The sequence below is a fragment of the Aptenodytes patagonicus genome, chromosome 7 (genome assembly GCF_965638725.1).
Source record: "Aptenodytes patagonicus chromosome 7, bAptPat1.pri.cur, whole genome shotgun sequence".
Lineage (NCBI taxonomy): Eukaryota > Metazoa > Chordata > Aves > Sphenisciformes > Spheniscidae > Aptenodytes > Aptenodytes patagonicus.
This window is the reverse complement of record NC_134955.1, coordinates 36093199-36117208: the sequence shown is the minus strand read 5'-3', so window position 1 is coordinate 36117208 and position 24010 is coordinate 36093199. Positions and strand designations below refer to the sequence as shown.

The window sequence follows — 24010 nt, the reverse complement described above, 5'->3', positions numbered from 1 at the left end:
TGAATGGGAACAAATATAGTGGTTAGAGGGGGGAAAAAAAAAAAAGACAAAACGCTTCCTTCATTCAAAATTAGCTGAGAGAAGTACAAGAAGGGAGATGCTTCTCAGTTTTCTCCTACACATTCTGGGGCAAACGATTAGCAGAGTCGTCATCTTAACTGGAAACTCTCTACATTTTGGGAGAAGGAGGATCAGTACATTGAACTGACAGAGAATTTGATCATTCTTATCTAAAATCCCATTATGTTTAGAACAGGTCTCATTGCAGGTATCAAATTCCAGCAATGATTTCTCATACACAGTATCAATGCATAACTAATACTTATGATGCAAGTTGGCAGTGTTACTTACCATCATATGGATGTAGTTCAATTTAACTGGCTCCAGCATCTATGTAAATATTATCTTAATAATTTTCTATATAAACTAGAAGCATCATTATGATTTTAACTGATTAATATTTTAATATAATTTAGTATTAAAAAATTAACATTCATACAAAAAATTATTGAATTATATTAAATCTTAATGCAATTTATAGTTTTCAAATTATTTATTATAAATAATTTTAGCAGCTGCTTCATTCTTGTCCACAGTACTGTGAAAAACAATCAATAAATAGGAAATTTATTTTAATCATATGAGTGAAATACTTAAATTTTATCAATCTTATATTAATCTTACTGCTCTCTTCATGTGTATAGTCGCTGTTAAATGAAGAAAATAAGGTTTTCACACTAATATTTTCTCCCAGGTGGAAATGCTACCACATTTCATCCTGAAACAATTTTGTACAATCACATAATGAGAATGAATTCTTGTAAAACTTGAATAAACAAGATCTATTTGAAGCTTGGCAACAACTTGGCAAGCAACTTTAGGACCTGGTAGATACTTTCTGAAGGAATAATGTAGAAAGTGGTATATCTCAACCTCATTTAGATAAGTTGTCCTTTTTCCCTTTATTTGGTGCAATGAAATATGTGTTATGAAAATATTTTATTAAACAAGTTCTACTTTTATGGACAAACATATGCTTATTCAGAAACCAACCACTACATGATATTATGTGAATTGAAATAAAGATGTTTGCTATTTATATGTTACTGCACAGCATATCGGAAGAACCTAGAAGGACTACCAATGCACAAAGTAGTCAAAAATATGGCTATGTTCCTGTGGTCAAAAGTATTTGCAATTAATTTCTGCAGACACTGTGATTGAAAACCGTATTACAGGATTGTCTAGTTGACAAGTTACTCTCCAAATATATGGTAGGACTTTATCTTGCCTTCTTCCCTTTAAAGGGGAAGAAAGGAATTATGGTAGAAGTCAGGAACAAATTATTCTTTTCTGGAAGTTGCCTAATACAGACTCAGGATCAGGTGCATTGAATTCAATCCGTTTCAGGGAAAAAGCTGGAATAAAATTATGTATAACAACAAACCCCTTCATCATCCTGATGCAGGGTAAACCATGAAATGGTTTGTGAGACTTTCTCCACTATTAAACAATAATTAATTTTATCCTGAGGTTTCCTTCCCCACAGATATACATTATTCTGCATCAAGAAGGTAAGAATCATGCCTTTTGGAGTAAGCTCCTACAGGTAATCAAAGCTCTTAACAGCATTGATATATTTACTATTTTTTGTATTTTTGTATTCACCATCTACACCAATTGCTCACCCTCCTGCAAAGTTCAGCCATTGAGATAACGGAATATGTGTAATTTCATATTATTTGATATAAAAAGACCTCAAAATTAACAATCACATATTGCATTTGGCCACTAAATTGCATAAACTTGTGAAAAAATAATTCCTAGAGATGTACGGACATCTGATGATAAATTTAAATTTAAGACTATGCAAACTAGATTTAGCTTGTGTTTTAAAAGTACTTACTGCAAGTAAGCAGACTTTTTTTTAAAGTAGGTATCAGTATCTCGGTCATGCTAAGAGGTAACACTATTTATACATATGTGTGTGTATACACACAATTATATGCATATATATATATTCAATATGCATTTGAAATATTTTTGAATTTATCTATTTAACCAAAACCCCAATACAGACATCTGTGGCTAGATTTTGGCAGGAAAGAATCAGTTTCCAGTGTAAGACATTTGAAATAAACACACATATAGCCAGCAAAGGTGAAACTATCTTACTTAACAGCTTGCTTGGATGTGCATGTAAACCTACTATCTGCCATGAAGAAATTCAACACATCATCAAACATGCTACTGGATTATCGCAAATGGCCAACTAGTAGAAGCCACAATTGAAAAATAACTACATTTCTTATTTTTTCTATATAAAATTCTTTTCATTAATGCTCAGCAACACGCATTTGGCAGCTGAACATTTTTTTTGAAGCAGCAGTTAACAATGCAACTCACAAAACAAAGATAAGCTCAATGGTTTCCAGGAAACTGAAAGATGAAAGAATGTGCAGAGAGTCAGCCATGGTTTCAAATGAAGGACAAGTGAACTAAGGTCAAACTAAAACCTAAAAGAAATCCAGCAAGGGCCCAGAAACCACAGTACAGATACATTTCAGTTGGATTGAAATTTCACAATGCATTTCAACAATGCATACAATACATTCTTTGGTATATTAATTCACTGGGGACAATTTTTTCAAAATAAAGGAGGAACTCAGATTCCAAAGCCCTTAGTTTCATTACTTCAAGCATAATACTTAGCAGCTTTTCTGGTTTTTATATCGATTATAAAGTAAGTTAAAGTCTTATCTTCCAGCCTTGCTTTGTGTGCTCAGTCCCAGACTTAGCTGAAACCATGAAGTGCCACAGTACACATGAGGTAAGGTGTAGTGGAGGAATCCATAAATGTTAAAATTTCAGAAGCCAGCACCTACTAAATAGCCTGCTCCAGAAATATGATGAATGTTTTCCTCCCCCTTGAAGAGAAGGTCAGAGTAAAGCTACCGTTATACAAATCCATTTGAATAATTCATTTTGCAATAGTAGAAGAAATACAGCATTCTACCATACACACACAAAAAAATATTAATAAAGTTACCTTTATACCTACTGTAAGTTACTCCCTAACACACAGACCTAAGTTCTGCTTAGTTAAACTATCCGTAATTTCCACCTAGGAAACAAAACCAACCAAACAAAAGAAACAACAACAACAAGAAAAGATTTTATCTGAGGGATATTTTAAAATACATTTTAAAAAGTCATCTCTCAGACATTAAATTTGTAAAATACCGTATTTTAAAATTATAAAGCCCAGTATAACCATGCATTCAGAAATAACATTCCTAACTGCTGACAAATCACCTCCTCTACTCAGAGCAGAGAATTTATTTCCAACTTTATGCAGCGAATTACAGTGGTTTAGGAAAGAGTAAAGGAGAAATTTAAATGCAATGTGAATTTTAAATAGACAATTTAATTAGCTAAGCTAGAAAAATAACTGAACGTTAAAAGCTGCACACCTGGAATCTTGCCAAAAGTGAGAGGCAATCTCTCACAACCTGTATTTTATACCACAGAAATGACAATGTTTTCACCAGTAATAATGTCCCCTAGAACCATTCCTAGGCATTCTTCCTCTGACATACAGTGAAGAGTGCCACCTATTGAATAACAAACAGTATTTCCAGAAATAATTAAATTATTCTGGGAACTTGCCATCTACGTACTCCCCCCCTCAACCCAAGCATTCAGTTTAGCTTTTCAGCACGCAGTTTCCTGGCAGAGAGCAGTTTTGCTGCTAACATTGTTAAAGAATTGATGGCCAAAACATTACATTGGTATAGAAACAAGGCACCAATCCACACTGCATAAGTTACCTGATTTCTAGACATTCCCACATCAAATAAGAAAGATATTATTCAATTATGTATGTTGCATCAGAAGGAGATACCATACTGTTTTATCCAATCTTCTCTAGTAATAACTGTATTTTCCAGAAATAAGATTAGAAGGTATCAAGGACACAAAACAAAAAAAAAAAAGTGTTTTCTGAAGGCTGTTCCTTGTTCACACAAAAAAGTGTACATTTTCTATATATTTTACTTTACTGTTAGAAGGAAAAACCTACTTTCATTCAGAGTCGAATATTTCTTTATTTACACTGGCAACCAAAGTATCTCGCAGAGGACCTAATACACAAATATTTTATATCCATATGCTATGATCTCAGTCATGCTACAGAGCAGCAACGGATAAGACGACACAGTATATCCCCCTGAAGAAGCCTTACCAGGTGCTGCATAGCACGCAGCAATGCTAGTCTGGCCATGAGTTGCACATTGGTACAGAAGACATATTCTATGTTTATAAACACTGTAAATTAACATTACAGTCTATCAATTTAGAGTTCTAAATATACACAATCTAGCCAAGGAAAAATGTGTGGTATGTTGCATGTCTGTGTGTAATGTGACACCAAACAATACTGCTATAACCCAACCAAGACTTGGAACTCAACCACTTATATACAAAATATTTGAATGAGTCAGCAGCCCACTGCATTTCCCAGGCCTGCTGTAAACTATCATACAGTTCCCAGACGCACTTCCTCAGATTGTGTTTGCCTCATGAACAAGGTCAGTAGTGACAAAAAGTGACATAAAGGTCCATGACTAGGAAAAGATGACAATTCACAGACTTATTTTATCTGTTTACCCATTAACCCAATCAACATACTGAAGTTCCACAGAATTCCTCCAGTTATTTGCCTTCCATCTTTTAACTAACATAACAGAGCAGTGTATTAAAATGAAGTTCTACTATTGTTTTGGTACTGTGAACAGGTAAGAGCTAAATATGCTGCCTTACTGTAGTGACACACACACATGTGAACAGCCTCTAAAGCAATCACTGTCTCCTTTTCTGAAGTCTTTGTTCCCACACTCCGTTCAGTATGTAAAATTAACTGACGTCAGGAAGAATGTGTCAAGTTAGCTTTTTTGTTTTTTTTTTTTTCCCCAAACCAAAGACTGGACTGCATGTAGTTGTATACAAATTAGCTTTAAACCTGCTAGAAGTCTAATCATATTGGCTGTGCAGTTCCAGCACTGCCAGCATAAACCCTGCATATCTAGATAGTGGCTGAAGTTTTTGCAACTGTAGCGACAGTGCTATCAGTAATTGAGATTACACCACTGTGGTTATGCTGCTATCTGAATCACAAAGCTTTTGATCCACACTGGAGGTCCCTTTTTGAGGGCGATAAAAGATAACTGGAACGGTGTTTGTCCTAACTCTGATTACTGCAGAAGGTAAGCCTACTACTGAATAAAGACCTCCACAAACCAAACGTAGACTACATGGATTTTTGGTCTGATACAACAAACTCATATATTAATGTTTTTATGACTACATGAAAAACACTAAAATCAGCTACACACAAGAAACAAATTTCTACAATGCACAGCCATGAAAAATTACTATTTTCCCTTCAATGTAGTAATTATAAAGAAAGATTACCACCTGAGAAATGCATAAAAATTCTCAATTCTTTTCCTTGTAGAATCAAGAAATCATCAAACTGGGGGGGCGGGGGGTGTCAGGAGGTCTCTGGTCCAACCTCTTGCTCAAAGCAGGGTCAGCTATGAGATCAGATGAAATGCCTTATGGCTTTGTTCAGCCAGGTCTGCAAAATTTTCAAGGATGGAGATTTCACAGTCTGTCCATGCAACCTGCTTCCCATTCTTAATTACCCTCAGAGGTTTGTTGGTTTTTTTTCTTTAAATCCAGTTGGAACCTCCCCGTTTCAATTTATGAATGTCATCTCTTGTTCTCCCACCATGTAACTCAGTAAAGATACTACATCTCTGTGTTCTCTGTAACATCCTCTTTGCTATTAGAAAGCTACTGTAGGTCCACCTGAGCCATCTCTTCTCCAGGCTAAACAAACCGAGTCTGCTCAGCCTCACAGGTCAAGTGCTTTAGCCCCAAATCATCTCGGTGGCCCTCTGCTGAACTTGCTCAGGTGTGTCAACACCTTTCTTTACTGGGGAGCCCAAAACTGGATGCAATACTCTAGACACAGTCTAATGAGTACCAGGTAAATGGGAGTAATTACTTCCCTTAATCTATTGGCTATGCTCACGTTGATACAGCCAAGTATGCTGTTAACCTTCATCACTGCAGGGCACGCTGCTGGCTCATGTGTAGTCTATTGTTCACAATGATGCCAGGTCCTTTTCAGCAGAGCTGCTCCCTGGACAGCCAGGCTCCACCTTGCACTGTTAGAGGGAGTTACTCCTCTCTAATGCAGAACTGCATTTGTCCTTGACGAATTTCATACGGTTCCTGTCAGCCCACTCCTCCAGCCTAACTCCCAGCGTGTAGCAGCCCTGCCCTCCAGCTTACAGAGCAGATCTAGTCATTTCATCAAAGGTGGCAATCAGGTTGGTCAAGCATGACTTCCCCTCGGTAAATCCATGCTCACTATTCCCAATCACCACCTTCTTCATTTGCACACCTCTTTTATGTCAATTACCTATACTGATGCCTCTTGCTAATGTACCAAAATATAATTGGGTGTTTCCTAGTAAAAATCCAGCTTCATCAGGTTACCCATGCCAGCTGTCATCTCACCGCAGTCTCTTGTTCACTACTGTACTAGTTCGTCGTCTCCACATAGCACATTCTATGGAGAACCAAAAGTTTTCTCATCTCAAAGCAGAAAAATAACACTAAACAAAGATGTTAAAATCTTTAAAATTTGCATATATATCCAGGTTTTAACTGCTACTGCCAGCTCAGTAATGCAGTAATGTTCTTTTAAGTCTTCAGCAGTTTCAGTCCTGACTTCACCTGAGCAAGGCAAACCTTCAAAGTTTTGAACAAATCTATTAAAAAAAAAAAAAAAAGGAAAGAGATTTTCTTCCTGTGCTCTTAAGATCTATGACAGATCCACCATAAAAACAAATACCAACATTGGCTTTCAGGCCAAACAAATGACAACTGTATCATCTTAGGACTCTCCTTCTGATTTCATCTGTTTTTTAGTGTTTTATATATTTTCTCCCTAATTCTCTTCTGTATAGGCTGCTTTGTAGCTCTTTCAGCACAGATCAAACAGCACGTTTACAATGTATATTTAAAAACAAGTAAAAAGATTCCTGAAGTCCTTGAGGTTCCCCTGTCACTAGTTTTTAGTTAAATTTCCTTATTTTAACTTGAGAGTAATGTAATAAATTATACCCACAGGAAGAGAAAAGAATAGTAATATATTACTTGGGAGAGGCACGTAAGTTTTGGGTTGTCAGTCCTGGCTCTGTGACTTAGAAAGAAACATAATTCTGTCTACTAGGTTAATAATAGGATCCTCTTGGATTGTAAATTGCCTTTTCCCTACCTGCTTTTACTCAAAGTAGTAATAAGGATGAGATGTGATGTACTTATTCTAAAACAGTAATGATTTTTTACTACCATTTTACTTACATGCTCCTATTTTAAAGGCTCTTGCATCTATGAAATTCATGTATTAAAAGAAAATTAAGTTACAAAAATACACTAAATGAATTCAGCAAAACTAAATCACACAATAACTTAGTGTATACAACATTCCCACCAGACCTGGCCCTTCAAAGAAAACTGAATTATACGAGCCATAAAAAGATCCTTTTAGGATGTATTTATATACGATTCTTTATGCTATCCCCCTCTGGGAAGGAAGAGAGGAGAATAATGTCTTTCACTTTGAAAGACCCTATGTTAATGGGAAACATGCATTACAACTGAAAAATATGATTCCCAGATTAAGAAAAATTATTTGAGACTTTTGCTTGTATATTTCTTTGAGGATTCCTTCAGTAATTTACACAAGGTTGCAGAATTTGATTTGATTTTCTTTTAAGACACATGGAATGATAGACTCCAAAGTTCTCAAACTGAGGGGAAAAAAATACGACAAAAATAGGAGACTTACAAGATTTCTCTCTAGGGATTTCAGCTGATGATCTATTTCTTTCAGACGATTTTGTTGATCACGTTGTTCCTTATTGTCTCGCAGAACCTTTTCACCTGGAACTGCTTCTAGGCTTCTGTTTGCATAAACCAGAGACTCCTGACAAAAAGAAGAATAGGCAGAAATTAAACATATGACTTTATACTGCTTCAAAGCCAGACGAGCGTTCTTTTGACTTCTATCAGGAAAACATGGAAATGTTTAGAATAATGTGTCAATTTCAAATTTGGCAAATGTATAATTTTCTTTATGCACATTTTCAAATACAATAGCTAAACATCAGGCTGGACTTATTTCAGTAAAAGAATTCTTCCCCTTCGCATTTTAAGAGGAATTTCTTCGTCTCCAGAGCTAACACTTTGATGCTTAAATTCAACTACAACAATAAAAATGCACTGAGAATCAGGCAGACTGAATGAGGGGTTCAAAGCTTGCTGCTATTAACCATACTGGGGTCAAAATTAGGCCAGAAGGGAAAGGAAGAACTGAACTGTAATGACTGTAGGTTTTATTTACTAGATATCATGGTAAATGAGAAATAACCCTCTCTCTGTAAGTTAGAGTTAAACGCACAACCATTATTAAAGATTTGGGTTACACATTCTCACATCCTTCAGTAGCTTTGGATCAGATTCTGAAGTTTGTATCAGTCCTGAATACATGCAAGGTTCAATATTACATGTAATTTAGATTATTAAGAACAACAAGTATTGGCAAAACAGCAAAATTATGTTGTAACTGGGAAAAAACAGGGCTTTCTCTTGCAAGCCAAATATCCTATAGAAGAACACAAGGAATCCAAATAATGGTAGAGGGAAAAAACACAACCAAAAAAACCTCCCTGTTAGTCAACTCAACCCAAAGGAACATGAGCAACCATTTAATAAAAACATACTCTAGTCATTGTTATTTTCAGAAGCAGCTCAAGCAATCTCAATAAACACACACAAGGAAAAGAATTTCAAGTAGCATGTCTAATTTGAAAGAAAAACGACCTTTGCAATTTAACATTCAATGGAAAATTTCTCAACTACAATATATAAAAAATTGCGAGGATCTGTAAACAACTTTTTCTAAACATCAAACAAATTTGTAAGTCCTGACATTTAAACCAAACTATTAGTTGCCTGAAAATAAACTTATTTTAAACACAGTACATATATTTGAATATATATTTACAATCAGCAATAGTTGGCAGTACCACAATGCTAGTAAATTTTCCTGTAACAGACAGAGATATAAACAGGAACATCTGTTAATGACTAGAATCCCTCCAAACTGGAGTGACGTTTAACATGGGCCACCTAAAGCCAAATTCTTAATATTGAGTGTCTAAAGCTAGGCTTCTAAATACAGAGATTTTTTAATTAAATATTATGCCCGATGGCAAGAAATCTGCACGACTGACATCTATACAGAACATAAAAAAACAAAGGACTTATTTAAAGTTGTGTTTATTAATACATGAAACAAGGATATGACCTTTATATCTGCAATACAAATATAGAGTTGGCAAAGCAGCTCAAAGTGTAACAAATGAAGCTCCCTCTAATAAGAGGAATTGCTTTTATACAGCTTTGTTCTTCCAGCAATTTTAATACAAGTGAAATTGTTCATGGAAGGGTGGGGAGGAAGATGATGGCATCATATTTCTTTTAAAAAAAAAAAAGTTACAGCTATATCTGCAATTACATTTCTAAATCCAATCTTTTTATCTGTGCAGATATAGAGACATTGCCATGTGAGCAGTTAGTGCTCAGCACGGATCAGAGCTGCAGTTATGATTTGTTTTAAAAACCAATGTTATGAATACATCTGTAAGAATATGCAACCAGTGGTACTGAGAAGTAACTAAATACTATATTATACTTCCCAGTATTTTATTTTGGGGCTGGTATGCACAGACTACTGGTTGATATTTTTATATGAACTCAGCCTTCAAAGAATAACAGAGCTCAAACTGCAAACAGCATGTCTGAAAATATTAATGCTGCAATACCAGCTAGATTTAAAAAGGTGACAGTGAGAGTAGTCATAAAATCAAAAAAATTACTACCTTCAAATTTTTTACTTTCTTTTCCACACACATTTCTGAAGCAAAGCTTTATGCAGATCTCTGTCCTAGTCTTTGAAATAGTTTCAGGCATACATGTTTCATTTTACAGACAGCTCAGCTGCTGCTGCAAGCACTTATGAGCAACCCCTTCAAACTTTAGGAAAACTATGTATCATAAGTTATTTTTCCTTTTATCACACTCACTATGATTTTAAGCCTGGCTGCTTCTCTAGTAAGACAATACTGTTCTATCAAAAGAAATTCTTAACTGGGATAAACATGATGACTTTATTCTCCATAAACTTTTCTTGAATATTGTCCTCCGCCATGATACCTAACTAATTCCTATCAGAGAGTGCTGGATAAAACTTGAACTATGAACATTTACCAGAAAACAGAAGTAAAAAGCATTGTTTCAACATTTCTCCAACATCAACATCCACAACTGATATAATTCTATTTAGATGAGATGGTAAAAAAAATTTGTTACTAGTTACTCTCTCTCTCTGATCAGCATGATTTTGTACACTTCAATCACATTCCCTCTTACTCCTTTTTTCTAAACTGAAGAATGTCTCTGTGTAAGTCACTCCTGGCATAGAAGCCATTCTACACTTCTGAGCATTCTGGTAACCAGTTTTCCATTTTTTCTGTACTGGTTATGAGATCCGGGGACCGCAACTGCACAATAGTCAAGCTATATGGTGCACTACAGATGTGCACAGCAGCACGGTGATATTTTCTGTTTCATTCTGTATTCCTTTCATAATTGTTCCTAATAATCTATTTGATATCTGACCACTATGGAGCATTAAGCTGCTGCTTTCACAGAAGTAGTTCTTACAGTCTCATTTCTCTCATCCCTGAATAGTAACTGATCAGAACTCACACCATATGAGCAAAGTTAAGACTTTTCCCTACTTACTAATTTTTTAATATTTTTCTCAAGATATCATGAAATAAACATAGGAAGTATTATATCATGGAAAACATTTTATTGTCAATGTTACAAATGCTTCAAAACGTTTTATTTTTCAATTATATAGCATGTCTAGGTAGTGGAAGTCCATTTGATATTAATTAAGATCTAAAAATCTTAAAGATAAGGTAGAAAATAAAAATTAGATATGTTACATAAGGGAAGATATAAGTAGCAACAGCCAAAGCTGTAACGATCATAACGCAAAACAAAAATATCCAGTATTTGAAATGGCTAAAATTATTTGTTGCACTTCCTTTTCTGCAAAATTCTATAAATAAATAAAAACAAATCCCACCTAATGAAAGATATGAGTTATACAATCTTCTTGAGCCACAAAACTGGCTGATCAGCTTATTAACCTGCTTCTAACCATGCCCTGAAATAGAGATACCTGTCAAAATCATCTGTTTTGATGAACTGCAGGCATAGAGTATAGGCTATCAAAGAGTTCATTAATTGAAACATCAGTGTATCTTCAGAATTTTTTATCATTTTCAGTATTTATTTAGTTTTAAACTATTAACTATAGTCTACTGCTGTAACTGAAAAATGGAATATTTTTCTGATAAAAGAAACCCGATCAGGTACGAAAGAACTCATCAAGGTAATATACAACATTAAAGTAACTACCTTTATAAGACAATCAAGCAGACAGATATTATTGTTTCTTTAAACACCATCTCCATTTCTTTTTATTTTCAGGTAGTTTTCCATTTTTTCAAGCTGGTTACTGTACTCATCACACACAGTCTTACACTTCATATTCTTCATCCTACCATTTTCCTGTCTCTTCCAGGATTACGTTCAACTTACTTAATATTTTGGGGAAGAACAAATAAGACAGAAGCATTTTTAAATATTTAATTAAGTTGGCACCAGAACAAAGAAATGTTTCAGAGAGAAATACGGTTCTAATGAGAAACATTTCCATGTAAAAGAGAACATTAGTCATGGAAAAGCATTCTGAATCCAGCTGGACTCATTGCACAACAAGATGAATCTGTATGCTCCTCTGTAACAGCTCAGCTATAGTACTGTAGGATAATTAAAGCCAGTTGTTAAAGATTTCAGAGTCAGAGCATAGATCCTGTATCCTGCCAAAGTATCTACCAGTGGCAGAAAGCAGCTCTCCCATTGAGCCAGTGGTGATTAAGTGTTTGCATTTTGAAAGTTATATCCAATGAAATTCTTGGAAGAAAAGAATGTGCAGCTTTATGATATGTAACTCTAAGCTAATTTTGTTTTAATTACTTCTAAAATTCTAAATGAAAATTCAAGCAGATGATTTACACACTAACAATTTTTCCCAATGTTCCCCGTCACTAATGCATTATACCCTACTCAACCACAAAATATGAAATCCACATCTCATGGAAATCAGAAGGAATTTCAGCACTGGTTTTTACAAGAAAAATTAATGTCACCAAAATCAGCCTCCTCTCCAAAGGAAAGGACATCCATGTTCCAAATCAGACTTGTGTCCTGTAACAAGTAGACTCATTCAAAATAAAGTCTGTACGTTCAGGATTTTTTTTTTAGCCCTCTCCTGGCACCTTAATTTAAAAAACCCCAAACTTTAAAAAACTAAACTCCTAAGAAACAAATATTGCAGTGCATTCAAATTTGCATTCCATAGCATCTGTGGCAACATCTTTATCTAGCAATTAAGTTTACAGAATTGACCTCAGTTATGAAAATCTAAGCTGAAACTCTGAATAAAAGAAATCAATAGAAACTTATCTAAGACTTCAACAATACCAGATTATCACTATCGGTTTTGAATGCTAAAGAAACACAGTCTCAACAACAAATATTTTGTCTCTCACAATGTTCAGAGAATATGTGCGAGGGTTAATAAATAAGGTAATTCCTGATATTTAATTCACTCCATTAGTAAGTCAAATGTGTCCCACTTCTAATTGGTTAGAGAATAACAGCCTTCCAGTGCTGATAGCTAGTTTACTTCCTCATTTAGTTGCTGTGGTCAACTGAAGAAGCAATTGAAAATCTTGTCATTGAACACTTGAAATTAAACCCAACAAGGGGCAGACAACCAGAACTCTTACTGTCTTTGTCTTGCATGTGGCATTCATGCTAAGATATCACAAAACAAGATAATCTTTTAGCAAAAGCATCATTCAATTAATTTCTTCAGACCCTTTCTGGGTAGGTATCAGTTGCTTTTGATCAGGTTCCAAAAGACATTCAGTACAAAGAATTCTGATATTGCTCTGTGACCCACCTATTTTCTGATATCAGAACTGATGCTTCAAGAATAACAACAGGTGTTTTAAAAAGCAAATTCATTAAAACTTCCAGTTTATAACAATATTGGGGGATATTGATCGTGATGAACAAGGCTGTTTTAAAAAGACCAAGAGCAGCAATGAACTTAGAACAACTACTCATAAAAAAAAAAAGTCATTTTTCATGCCTTTTCACAGGAAGCTCTCAAATCAGTCACTAATTTCTCAGCTACTGCTGCATGTTACTTCCTGTTTTTTTGAAAAAGCAACTGTTAAAGGAATTTGAAAACAAAAAGTGTTGAGAATGAACTCGCGTAACCAAATTCAGAACTTGACGTGTTGTTATTGCTCTATGTATGAATTGAAGAGTGATTATTTACCTACCAAAACAAAAATAACCATAACCAAGAATATAGGACTAAAGGCTAGACCTGGTTCGAAGCTTCCACACTAAGCAGTCAAGCTCCTGAAAGTTGAGACAACTATTTTCTCCTCCACTTACCATAAAAAAAAATTAGCAGCTGAAATTCTATGTAAATATAAACAAGCCCAGTCATGTCACAGTGCCAGATACAATCAGGTTACACCTACAAATCAGGCTTCATGAAGAACTTAACACTGACTTGCGTGAAGTCTGGATCACAATGCAGCTAAGACAGCCACTAGACAGCCTGTCCTCTGCTGAGAGCAGCAGGTCTGGACATGCAGAGAAGCAGGAATGAAGGCACCTAGGGGATTTTGGAGTCAACTGGGAAGGCACCTGGAAATCAAGACACTTCTGGAATTAGCTAGCTGCAGAGCGGGATGATTTGCTTTTGTTGTTTGTTTTGTTGTGGGGGTTTTTTTTAATTAATTTGGGATTTATGCAATTAGTGTCATTCTAAGTCCAGTTTTAAATAACTAAAGCCTCCTACTCACTTCAACTTATATTTATTCTGTTTAGCTCTTTCTCTAAATTTATAAAACCATCTTTCAATAGTCCCATGCTTTGGTAGCTTTCATTGAAACGACTCACATGTTTAAGTTTATCTGAACAAAACAAAAAATGACAAATGGAATCCTGTAAGTGTTTCCCAGAACTACAATGTCTAAAAACCTTTTGTATTCTGCAAAACAAAGTTGAAGGGCAGCTGCTTTTCACTAATGAAGGGTAATTTATGGAATTAAATTAATTCCGGATCTTTTTTTGGTTAAGTGCAATATTATTCAAAAAGATAATGCACTACTCTTCAATAAGCATACACATAAACGCAAGTTTCTATTCAAATACTTCCAAGCTTCTACCTGAAAAGGAAGCAACAACCACTTGGACAAATGTTCCCAAACAGAGTGTTCATTATCATAGGCAGTCGCACCAGCTTCAAGCTGATGTCTCACAACAGTGAACACAAGATCCGGCAACCACTGGCAAGCCCAGGTCCATGAATCTGAAGTTACTGGGTAACAACTGCATTTGCGTAAGTGATTACCCACTAGAGGGAGTCGCTGTTTCACACATTAAATCCTAGTTGGTAAATGATCAGCATTTGCTGATCAGCATTGCTCTGATCAGCAAATGATCAGAGTACCCCACTCCTGGTACCAATGGTATAGAATAAGGGGTGGATACTGTCCTGGTTTCGGCTGGGGTAGAGTTAATTTCCTTCCTAGTAGCTGGTACAGAGCTGTGTTTTGGATTTAGGGTGAGAACAATGTTGATAACACACCGATGTTTTAGTTGTTGCTAGGTAGTGTTTACACTAGTCAAGGACTTTTCAGCTTCCCATGTTCTACTGACTGAGAAGGCTGGAGGTGCACAAGAAGCTGGGAGGGGGCACGACCAGGACAGCTGACCCCAACTGACCAAAGGGATATTCCATACCACGTGACGTCATGCTCAGTATATAAAGCTGGGGGAAGAAGAAGGAAGGGGGGGACGTTTGGAGTGATGGCGTTTGTCTTCCCAAGTAACCATTACGCGTGATGGAGCCCTGCTTTCCTGGAGATGGCTGAACACCTGCCTGCCCATGGGAAGTAGTGAATGAATTCCTTGTTTTGCTTTGCTTGCGTGTGTGGCTTTTGCTTTCCCTATTAAACTGCCTTTATCTCAACCCATGAGTTTTCTCACTTTTACCCTTCCGATTCTCTCCTCCATCCCACCGCGGGGGGGGGGGAGTGAGCGAGCGGCTGCGTGGTGCTCAGTTGCCGGCTGAGGTTAAACCACGACACTGGGTAACAACTGCATTTGCGTAAGTGATTACCCACTAGAGGGAGTCGCTGTTTCACACATTAAATCCTAGTTGGTAAATGATCAGCATCAAAATGCCACTCCTCTGGAACTGTCAGAGCAATAGAAAATACTACTATAGGTAAAACAAAACCTAAAGTTCAGAAAGAAGTCAATACAAAAAATGACATTAAAGTGCTCTCTAGAAAAAGAAGAAAAAAATCCCACAGTTATTTTAGCCAAAGAGATGTTTCTCATACACTGGTAACTGAAAACATAGTTTTGCCAACGTACACTCTTACAGAGCTTCTGATATACCTGTTCTGGCTATAAACTGTAAATTTTACAGAAGTAAATAAGTTTTGTGCAAATTGGTGCAAAATAGGAATTATGGTATTTTATGTTGTATTTCCCCCATTATATCAGGACAACATTACTGGGGCATGGGATAAATTGGAGTCTTCATGTACAAAATTCAAGCAAGCATTTCTCAAGGCTGAGACCCCAAAGGTTCTTAATAGTGCTGGCAAGGGAAAAAGACAAAGGCCATTAAAAACAAGAGACATACAATTTCAGTCGATTTTCTACAGTCTTTAACTTTGCTTATTGGTAATTGCTTTATCTTTCGGATCATAAATGAAGAGGCACTTTTGGAATCCTGAGATAAGAAGAAACCTAATTCTAATTCCCAAAGATGAATTATCATGTGTAACGTGTTACTATGCTGACAAAACCCCTGAGGCCCTCACGCAGTTAACATCATCTGAGTTACCAATTCCTTCATATGAAATTTCTTGTTGAAAATGTGGAATCAACAAATGTTAAAAACAAGACAGTCCTTGAATTACATACCACTCAAAACAGCAACATACTATTTTTCCGTATGATTTCTACAGCCAAAGATTTCACTTCATTCTTTAACATATACTTTGAGAACAAATAGAAGATAACTAAAGAAAAACGCAAAAAATACAAATACAGACACATGCTGTATTTTCATTTACATCAGATCTCACCACACTCTTCAAACAAGAAATCTGCAACATAAGGTCTGTTCTGTAATATACCTGATAAATCTGGCTTGGAGGTTTTGAGCAAGAGCTGGAAATTGCAGAAAAATCCCCATCAGATAGTAGCACTTGAAGCTTAAGGTCTATCTCATTTAGGTGATGAAATTCCATTGGTTCAGGTGTGTACCCTTCTCCTGGTGCTAGCCAGCCAGATACATCCTCCTATTTAAAGATACAGAAAATATTTAATCCTCATTCCCCAAGGAAACAGACTTTAAAGGCCGTTACACATGGAGTGTATTTATTTTTCAAATAAACCGTACTTAAGAATGAAATGTAAGTCTTCATCCATCTCAATATATAGCTGAAATCTGCCAATATTCATGTACCAAGCGCACTCAAAAGTATATGAACAGAACAGTTAGAGGCATACATTTTTCATTTTTAAATATAATCAAGCAGCAACTTAAATGGACTTAAAAATATATAAAAATATAAAAATATATATCATTTTATTTTTAGAAAGCACATGCAGCTACCTGCATTGTTAAAATGTAATAGCAAAAAAGGTGTTGTGTAAACCTAAACAGACTTCTGGTATTATTTTACTTATTTCTGTGAAAGTCCAAAGCCTGTGTCCTCACTAACTAGCCACTCAGAAGCCCTGAAATAAAATTGCTTAAAGCCAGATGCCTCACCTCCATGCCAGCTGGCCAAAGAGCAATCAGACAGCTCCCAAGTTCACCATCCATTCTTCTGAAGGCTATACAACTCCCTTGATCAAGTTCTCTTTACACCTAAAAGAAGCACTTTAGATAGCTAACCCCTTTTCCTTAATGATGCATTTCACTTTATAGCCTCTTAGACAAGTTAGTCAAACCTTTAAAACAGTCTCATGCATGCCATGCCATGCCTATCGCAGCTCCCTTCCATGGATGCAAACTCTTCCCTTGTTGCAGTTTCTGTATTTGTTCAACGTAACAGTCCCAGCTCCCTTTTGAAGGAGTAATTGCTTGTCACAGTCTAACTTGCACATAGATCTTGCTGTCCAGTGCTGCACAGTAAGCATCACTTTATGATGCCACTGACATCAAAATCAATTTTAGGAGTGTTGTGCTCCTTTGCAAGATAGTGCAGAGGATAGAGACGAAGAGGAAAGCATCTGGCAGACATAGATCCACCAGTCCTAAGACAGAAAACACAAAGAACATGCTATAAGCTCACATTTTCAATGCTAATATTGAAGTGCAAAAGCACAGCCCTCAGAAACTGCACTAGAACTGCCCTCAATATCATCCTAAATCACTTCTGTTATGCCTGGCATCTCAGCACTCCTTGTTTGCACGTTTATTCTGGAGACACCGTATTACAGCTTAAGTCCAAGGAACTGTACAGAGAGTTGACCATACTCAAGTTGACCAACTTGAGACAGCAAGATATTTTTTGCTTTTAAAAAAGACAAATGCAAGTCAACAGGCATAAAAATGAGATGTTCTCAACTACACTAAACACATCTTGTCAAACTCCCCCAATGAGCTTACATCTCAAAGTCTGGCAGCCAATCCAGAGACGTATCTATTCTGGTACACACTCAATCACACCCGCACAGCAGCACATTAGAAGTCCAAATAAAGTGGAACATAATACACTACTCTCTCGTCCTCTGAAGGAAGTGGAAGCAACAGACCCCTGTGCAAGTCAAAGAAGGAAACACAATCAGCAGCTATATCTAAAAGGACAACCACTTTCCATCTGGTAAGGAGTCAAAAAGAGAGAAAACCTGACCAAAACCAGGCTTGGAATGAAACTGCAGAGGTTGATGCTATGGCAGAAACCACCTGGAGCCAAATCTCAAAATGAGGTTATGACATGTAATGTGACACTTGCAATGCATCACCAAAGAAGAAAACAAGGCATCTACAGGAAAGCAAACGAACTGCTCTGAGATGAGTAGCTGCCGCCCTTCTGGAGCCCCAGTATGTTATCAAAGAAACACTGGGAGAGACAGAGAGCACAGAGTTCTTTTCCGGATCATGATTTACATTACTTTTTCCTCTTGATAGCAGTAACACCTGACTAGCCAATATGAATATGTGCTCCTAGTACAGACAGTTGCATATTATGAGTGAGCTTGGCCCACTTAATGCAAACAAATGGGCTCATATTGACAAACAGATGCAGGTTCTCCACAGCAATCTGGCACTCCTGTCTAACACTCAGGGAAGCAAGTCTGCAATACCACCATCCACTGGGAATGACACTAGCAGATTACATCTCTGTCCTGACACCAAGGAAACACCAGGTAGGTCCTTAGAAGGGCAGGGCAGGGGTGTATTGCTGGTTTCCTTTCTTTTTCCTAACAGAAGAGAGCCAGCACCTTGCCCTAAGACTTCAACATGTGTCTTGCAAGGGATTCATGTCCACCACTCCTTTACAGCTTCCAGATTAATCCTCTGGCTATTCAAGCAGCCACATCCACACAAGGGGAGGATCCACATCCACACAAGAGCTTCCAATTACAATACCACTGCTATGAGGTCATCCCTGGTTCATCCCCATTACCCTGAATCACACTGGTTGCAAAAAGAAAAAAAGCATACCCCAAACACCTGTTATAAATTACCTCCATACTAAATTAAAAAAAGAGTAATCTCTTTTGTGAAACAAAATCAGTTCTTCTAATGCTTTCTCATACAAGTATGTTGACACAACTAGTAAGCCTCTCCAGACATGACCTGACTCCAGAGAAGCCACTCAAATATCTCTAGAAGCTTGCCAGCTTTGTGGAAGCATCTCTTCAGGTAAGACAGTGACCATCATAACAGAAGTATCCAATGTGGTACTACACTTGTGCCATGTTAACCACCCCCTAATCAAACACTGAAGAGCACAGTGCAAACACACAGAAATGACTCTACAGAAGTCAGTTAAGCTGCAACTGGGCCCATGAGCTACAGCTCAGTGTCTATATCCCACGCTTTCATAGCCCATGCTCCAAGTATCCAAATTACTCCAGTAGTTGCTTTACTCCAGGGTTAAATGGACTCACACATTCTCTTCTGTATTTTCAAGATGGCTTTGCTTGGAAAATAAGCTTCTGTCCTGTCAGTGTTTCCTGTGTGTTAACTCAGAACAATACTTTTATAACAGCACAGTCAGTGCTTATTACTGTGGAACATCTGAAACAAATTATACCCCTGCAGCTTTGACAATTAGGTTAGCATGAATATGTACTTCTAAAACACTACTCATAAAACACTGTTTTTAAAAAGTGAGAAGTGCTGTTTGGATATTTGACATATTTAGTAGTACAAGTCAAATGAAGTTATCTAATCCACATTACACTATACAGAGGAATTCATACAGCATAGCCAGCTCTGCCTTGATTGATAACCTCTGAAACATTACTTTAGCCAGTGTGGTTGCACCAGCTTTTCAAAAGTCAGAATGAAGTAAGATGAAAGTGGCCATCAGCTGGACAATTACCTGGACCACCTTGAAGCAGTCTAGATTACTCATTAGCTCATAATTTCCTCATGATCTTTATTATAAAGCAGCCACAGGAAATGCCTCACCCATAATATAATTCAAACGTGAGAGAGGAAGAATCCATCTCCAGACTAGACAGATTTAAGTAACTAAGTATTATCCTTTCTTTTATTCTACTTCGGCAGTAGATTTAGGAGCTGTTTTCTTTAAAGAGATGATCTAGTACAGACTAGACTAACTGTCCTGGTTTTGGCTGGAATAGAGTTAATTTTCTTCCCAGTAGCTGGTACAGTGCTGTGTTTTGGATTGAGGATGAGAACAATGTTGATAACACACCCATGTTTTAGTTGTTGCGAAGTAGTGCTTACACTAGTCAAGGACTTTTCAGCTTCCCATGCCCTGCCAGTGAGAGGCTGGGAGGGGGCACAGCCAAGACAGCTGACCCAAACTGGCCAAAGCGGTGTTCCATACCATGTGACGTCATGCTCAGTACATAAACTGGGGGGAGTTAGCAGGGCGGAGGGGTGACCACTGCTCGGGAACTGGCTTATTTTAGCTGCCTGCCAGGTTAAACCACAACAGTCCAACGACGATGTCATCTATGTATTGCAGGTGTTCTGGAGCTTCACCCTGTTCCAGTGCAGTCTGGATCAGCCCATGGCAAATGGTAGGGCTGTGTTTCCACCCCAAGCTCAGTCAGTAGAGCATGAGACTCTTAATCTCAGGGTCATGGGTTCATGCCCCATGTTGGGTGCCAAAAGGATTGTTGTGGTTTAACCCGGCAGGCAGCTAAACACCACACAGCCATTTGCTCACTCCCCCCCTCCCAGTGGGATGGAGGAGAGAATTGCGGGGGAAAAAAAGTAAAATTCATGTGTTGAGATAAAGACAGTTTAATAGAACAGAGAAGGAAGGGAAAATAATAATAATAATGATAAAAGAATATACAAAATAAGTGATGAAGAATGCAATTGCTCACCACCTGCCGACCGATGCCCAGCCAGTTCCCGAGCAGTGGTCACTGTCCCCCCGGCCAACTCTCCCCAGCTTATATACTGAGCATGACGTCACATGGTATGGAACACCCCTTTGGCCAGTTTGGGTCAGCTGTCTTGGCTGTGCCCCCTCCCAGCCTCTCACTGGCAGAGCATGGGAAGCTGAAAAGTCCTTGACTAGTGTAAGCACTACTTAGCAACAACTAAAACATCGGTGTGTTATCAACATTATTCTCACCCTAAATCCAAAACACAGCACTGTACCAGCTACTGGGAAGAAAATTAACTCTACCCCAGCCAAAACCAGGACACCAGCCTACAAATCACCTTTCCCATTCTTGTCCATTGTATCAAGAACATACAGGAACACACATGTCGTGTGTAGTTATCTATTCAATATCTGATACAAATAGTAAAATCTCTATAGATACATGCCCACATGATAGTGACATGTGCCAAATACAAAATTTGGAAAAACGTTATACTTTTCCATTGCCTTGATGCCTTGAGAATTGGTGCAAAAAAGGTACAAAAAGCCACTATACTCTAGGTCAGAAAACTATGATGTTTACTAACAGAAGGCTGTTTAAAACATCTTCATGTCTTTAAATGCTGAGGTTTATCAAATGAAGGACCATCTCCTCAAATTGGAACATGTCCTTGATCAGGAAAGAACAGAAGAGACGGTATTGTTAATCAAACACCAGCCTTTCCAACAAGAGGAGTAAAACAAAAACAAAGAAAACCCCCACAACCCTCTCCCTACAGTTTCTTCCTATTCCAAGGTTGGATGAAGTACTGTTTCAGATGAACATTTTGTCACCCTTACATGGAATTATAATGCCAAACCTGTTGCAAGCATATCTGATAGAATACCTTGAATCTTTTCCTAAATGCACAGACAAAAGATTAATTACATAATGATCCAGTGAGCTTTAACTTTGTTCTTCTAATATGCAAACAAAAGTAGAATAAAAATCAACTCTCTTAACCAGTAGATCAACATTAGACCAAAGAGTCTTCCACTGCATTTTTTTTAATGTTAAACTATGTCAGCCAAGTCAAACATCTCTGTGCAACATCATTAACTGATGAGTATTTTACACAGATAAATAAGTCAATCTGCAAGGTCAGTGTTCATGTCCCAAAAAATTCAATAAGCTTTCTATGTAAAGTGAGGGAACAAATGTCAGGTCAACAGGAAGATCGGTGCAATTTCACAGAAGTCGAAGTTTTTTGTCTCATGAACACAAGCACTGAGTGTGGCTGATAGTTTTAAACCTTTGCATACCAATGATCAGCAAAGGTTATGTTTTCTGTGCTTCTACTTCAGTTTACTAACCGTGAAAGAACAGTTACTGTTAAAATACAGCACATTTATATAACCTTAGTCATTTGTCCATCAGGTTTACCTGACTGATCTGGACTCCTTCACTTATATTTGCCGCACAAAGCTCTGAAAATGCCAAAACATAGTGTGTATTTACTAGTTTCCCTAGAGTAAAAAGTTTTGGACCATGGACCGAAAGAGTTTTGACCTAGAAATCACACTGAAGTTGGGTAAATTACAAATTTGTTTAATGTCACAATGGGTAAGTTAGTTCTCTGTTTCCATAACCGGTTTGGATTCAGATGAAGAAAATCCTGAGCTCACCTCCTACCCCATATCCTGAAAAAGTAATTTATAAAGACGGATTTTAGACACATTTCAGAAAATAGTAATGAAGAACATCACCTCTTGGATGTCTTCACCACCATTAGAAAATAACTCAAAGTACAATATGAGAAGAGAGAATTAAAAAAAGAAAAAAAATACATTGCATTTGCTTTTGTTCCTTTCTCTCACACGTAAGTTGTTATTTAACCTACTGAAAAATAATTTACTCCAGATCATTTTTAGCTGTATAAATTAAACAGAAAGTGGACCTTGGATATATTTTGTTCATTCTACACAAAGTTGACATCTTTCTTCTTAGGTACTATCATTCAGTGTATACTTACAAGTGTTGTGAAAAAGTTTGTAACATTACTACAGACTTAACATAATGTACATTTTAATGTAAAACAAATTAGAAAGGTCACCTCATTTCTTTACCCAAAGCAAGCATTTTCCCAATATTTCTTCTTATTTATTAAAATGCAGTTTTCTTGAAGTGTTATATCAAGTTTACATAGTTTGAGGATGTTCATTCTATGAAAACACCTATCTTTAGCATGTTTAATACTATATATAGTTGAAAAATACTGTAAGTTCCTAGTATGATTTATTTTTCAAACCAAATTTTATGTTCCCATCCTAGCAGCCTTATGATTACTTCTGTAAAACAACAGAGCCCCTGAGAAGTCCTTCACATTCCTCTCAAAGCAGTAAGAAATAAAGGCCATCTCCTAGTAACTGGGAGATCAAAAGACTATTTGACGTCTTCACGTTACTGGGAATCATTTTGTGGCACAGAGTCTCCTAGAAGCAGTGACTGGTGGACAAATCAAACACGTTTTTACTCTCCATGAGGAAAGGTATTTCTATCTACTTCAGCTCTTGCTATCCACTGCAGTATACTTAAGCAGACTTTGGCTGTGTACTTTTCAGAGAGAGTGAGTTGGAAGCCACACAAAGATGCCATGTTATCTTTCTAAATGGACACATAGGCTTCATCAATGTATATTTCCCCAATTGCTGTATTCTGAAGTTCATGTCCTCAAAAAACTCTTGGGGTTTTTTTGAAGCAGTTACTGGCCCTTCTACCAGAGACTACAGCACTAGCCACTCAGATTGATAGGCAGCAACTTCACATTTTATGCAGAGAACACAGCTCATCATCTTCTCTGAGTGTGCTTCTAAGCTCCTTCCACCCACGTCTAACTTTTAAGTTTTGCTGTTTTTCTGAGGCCAGGCATGTCCAAGTGTTAGTAAAATGAACAAAGAAGTCAATGAAAATTCATTCTTGGAGAGAAAGCCAATCAGATTTGTCCAGCTTTTCTCTCATATCTCAGTAGGTTACTTCATGGTAAGACTAAAACCAAATCAAATTTAGATTTACTGTACAAATAAGACAAATACAG

The 24010-nt window shown here is 37.0% G+C and overlaps 1 protein-coding gene across 2 annotated transcripts in view; it reads right to left on the bottom strand.

The window, feature by feature from the left end:
• FSIP1 (fibrous sheath interacting protein 1) overlaps positions 1 to 24010 on the bottom strand; it is an 89635-nt gene that overhangs the window by 51014 nt on the left and 14611 nt on the right. For both annotated transcript variants that reach the window (XM_076344891.1, XM_076344892.1), the window contains 2 exons: positions 16521 to 16685; positions 7925 to 8062 (listed from right to left, as the gene is read on the bottom strand). In XM_076344891.1, the coding sequence (XP_076201006.1) occupies positions 7925 to 8062; positions 16521 to 16685 (303 nt within the window). The remainder of the gene's footprint in view (positions 1 to 7924; positions 8063 to 16520; positions 16686 to 24010) is intronic.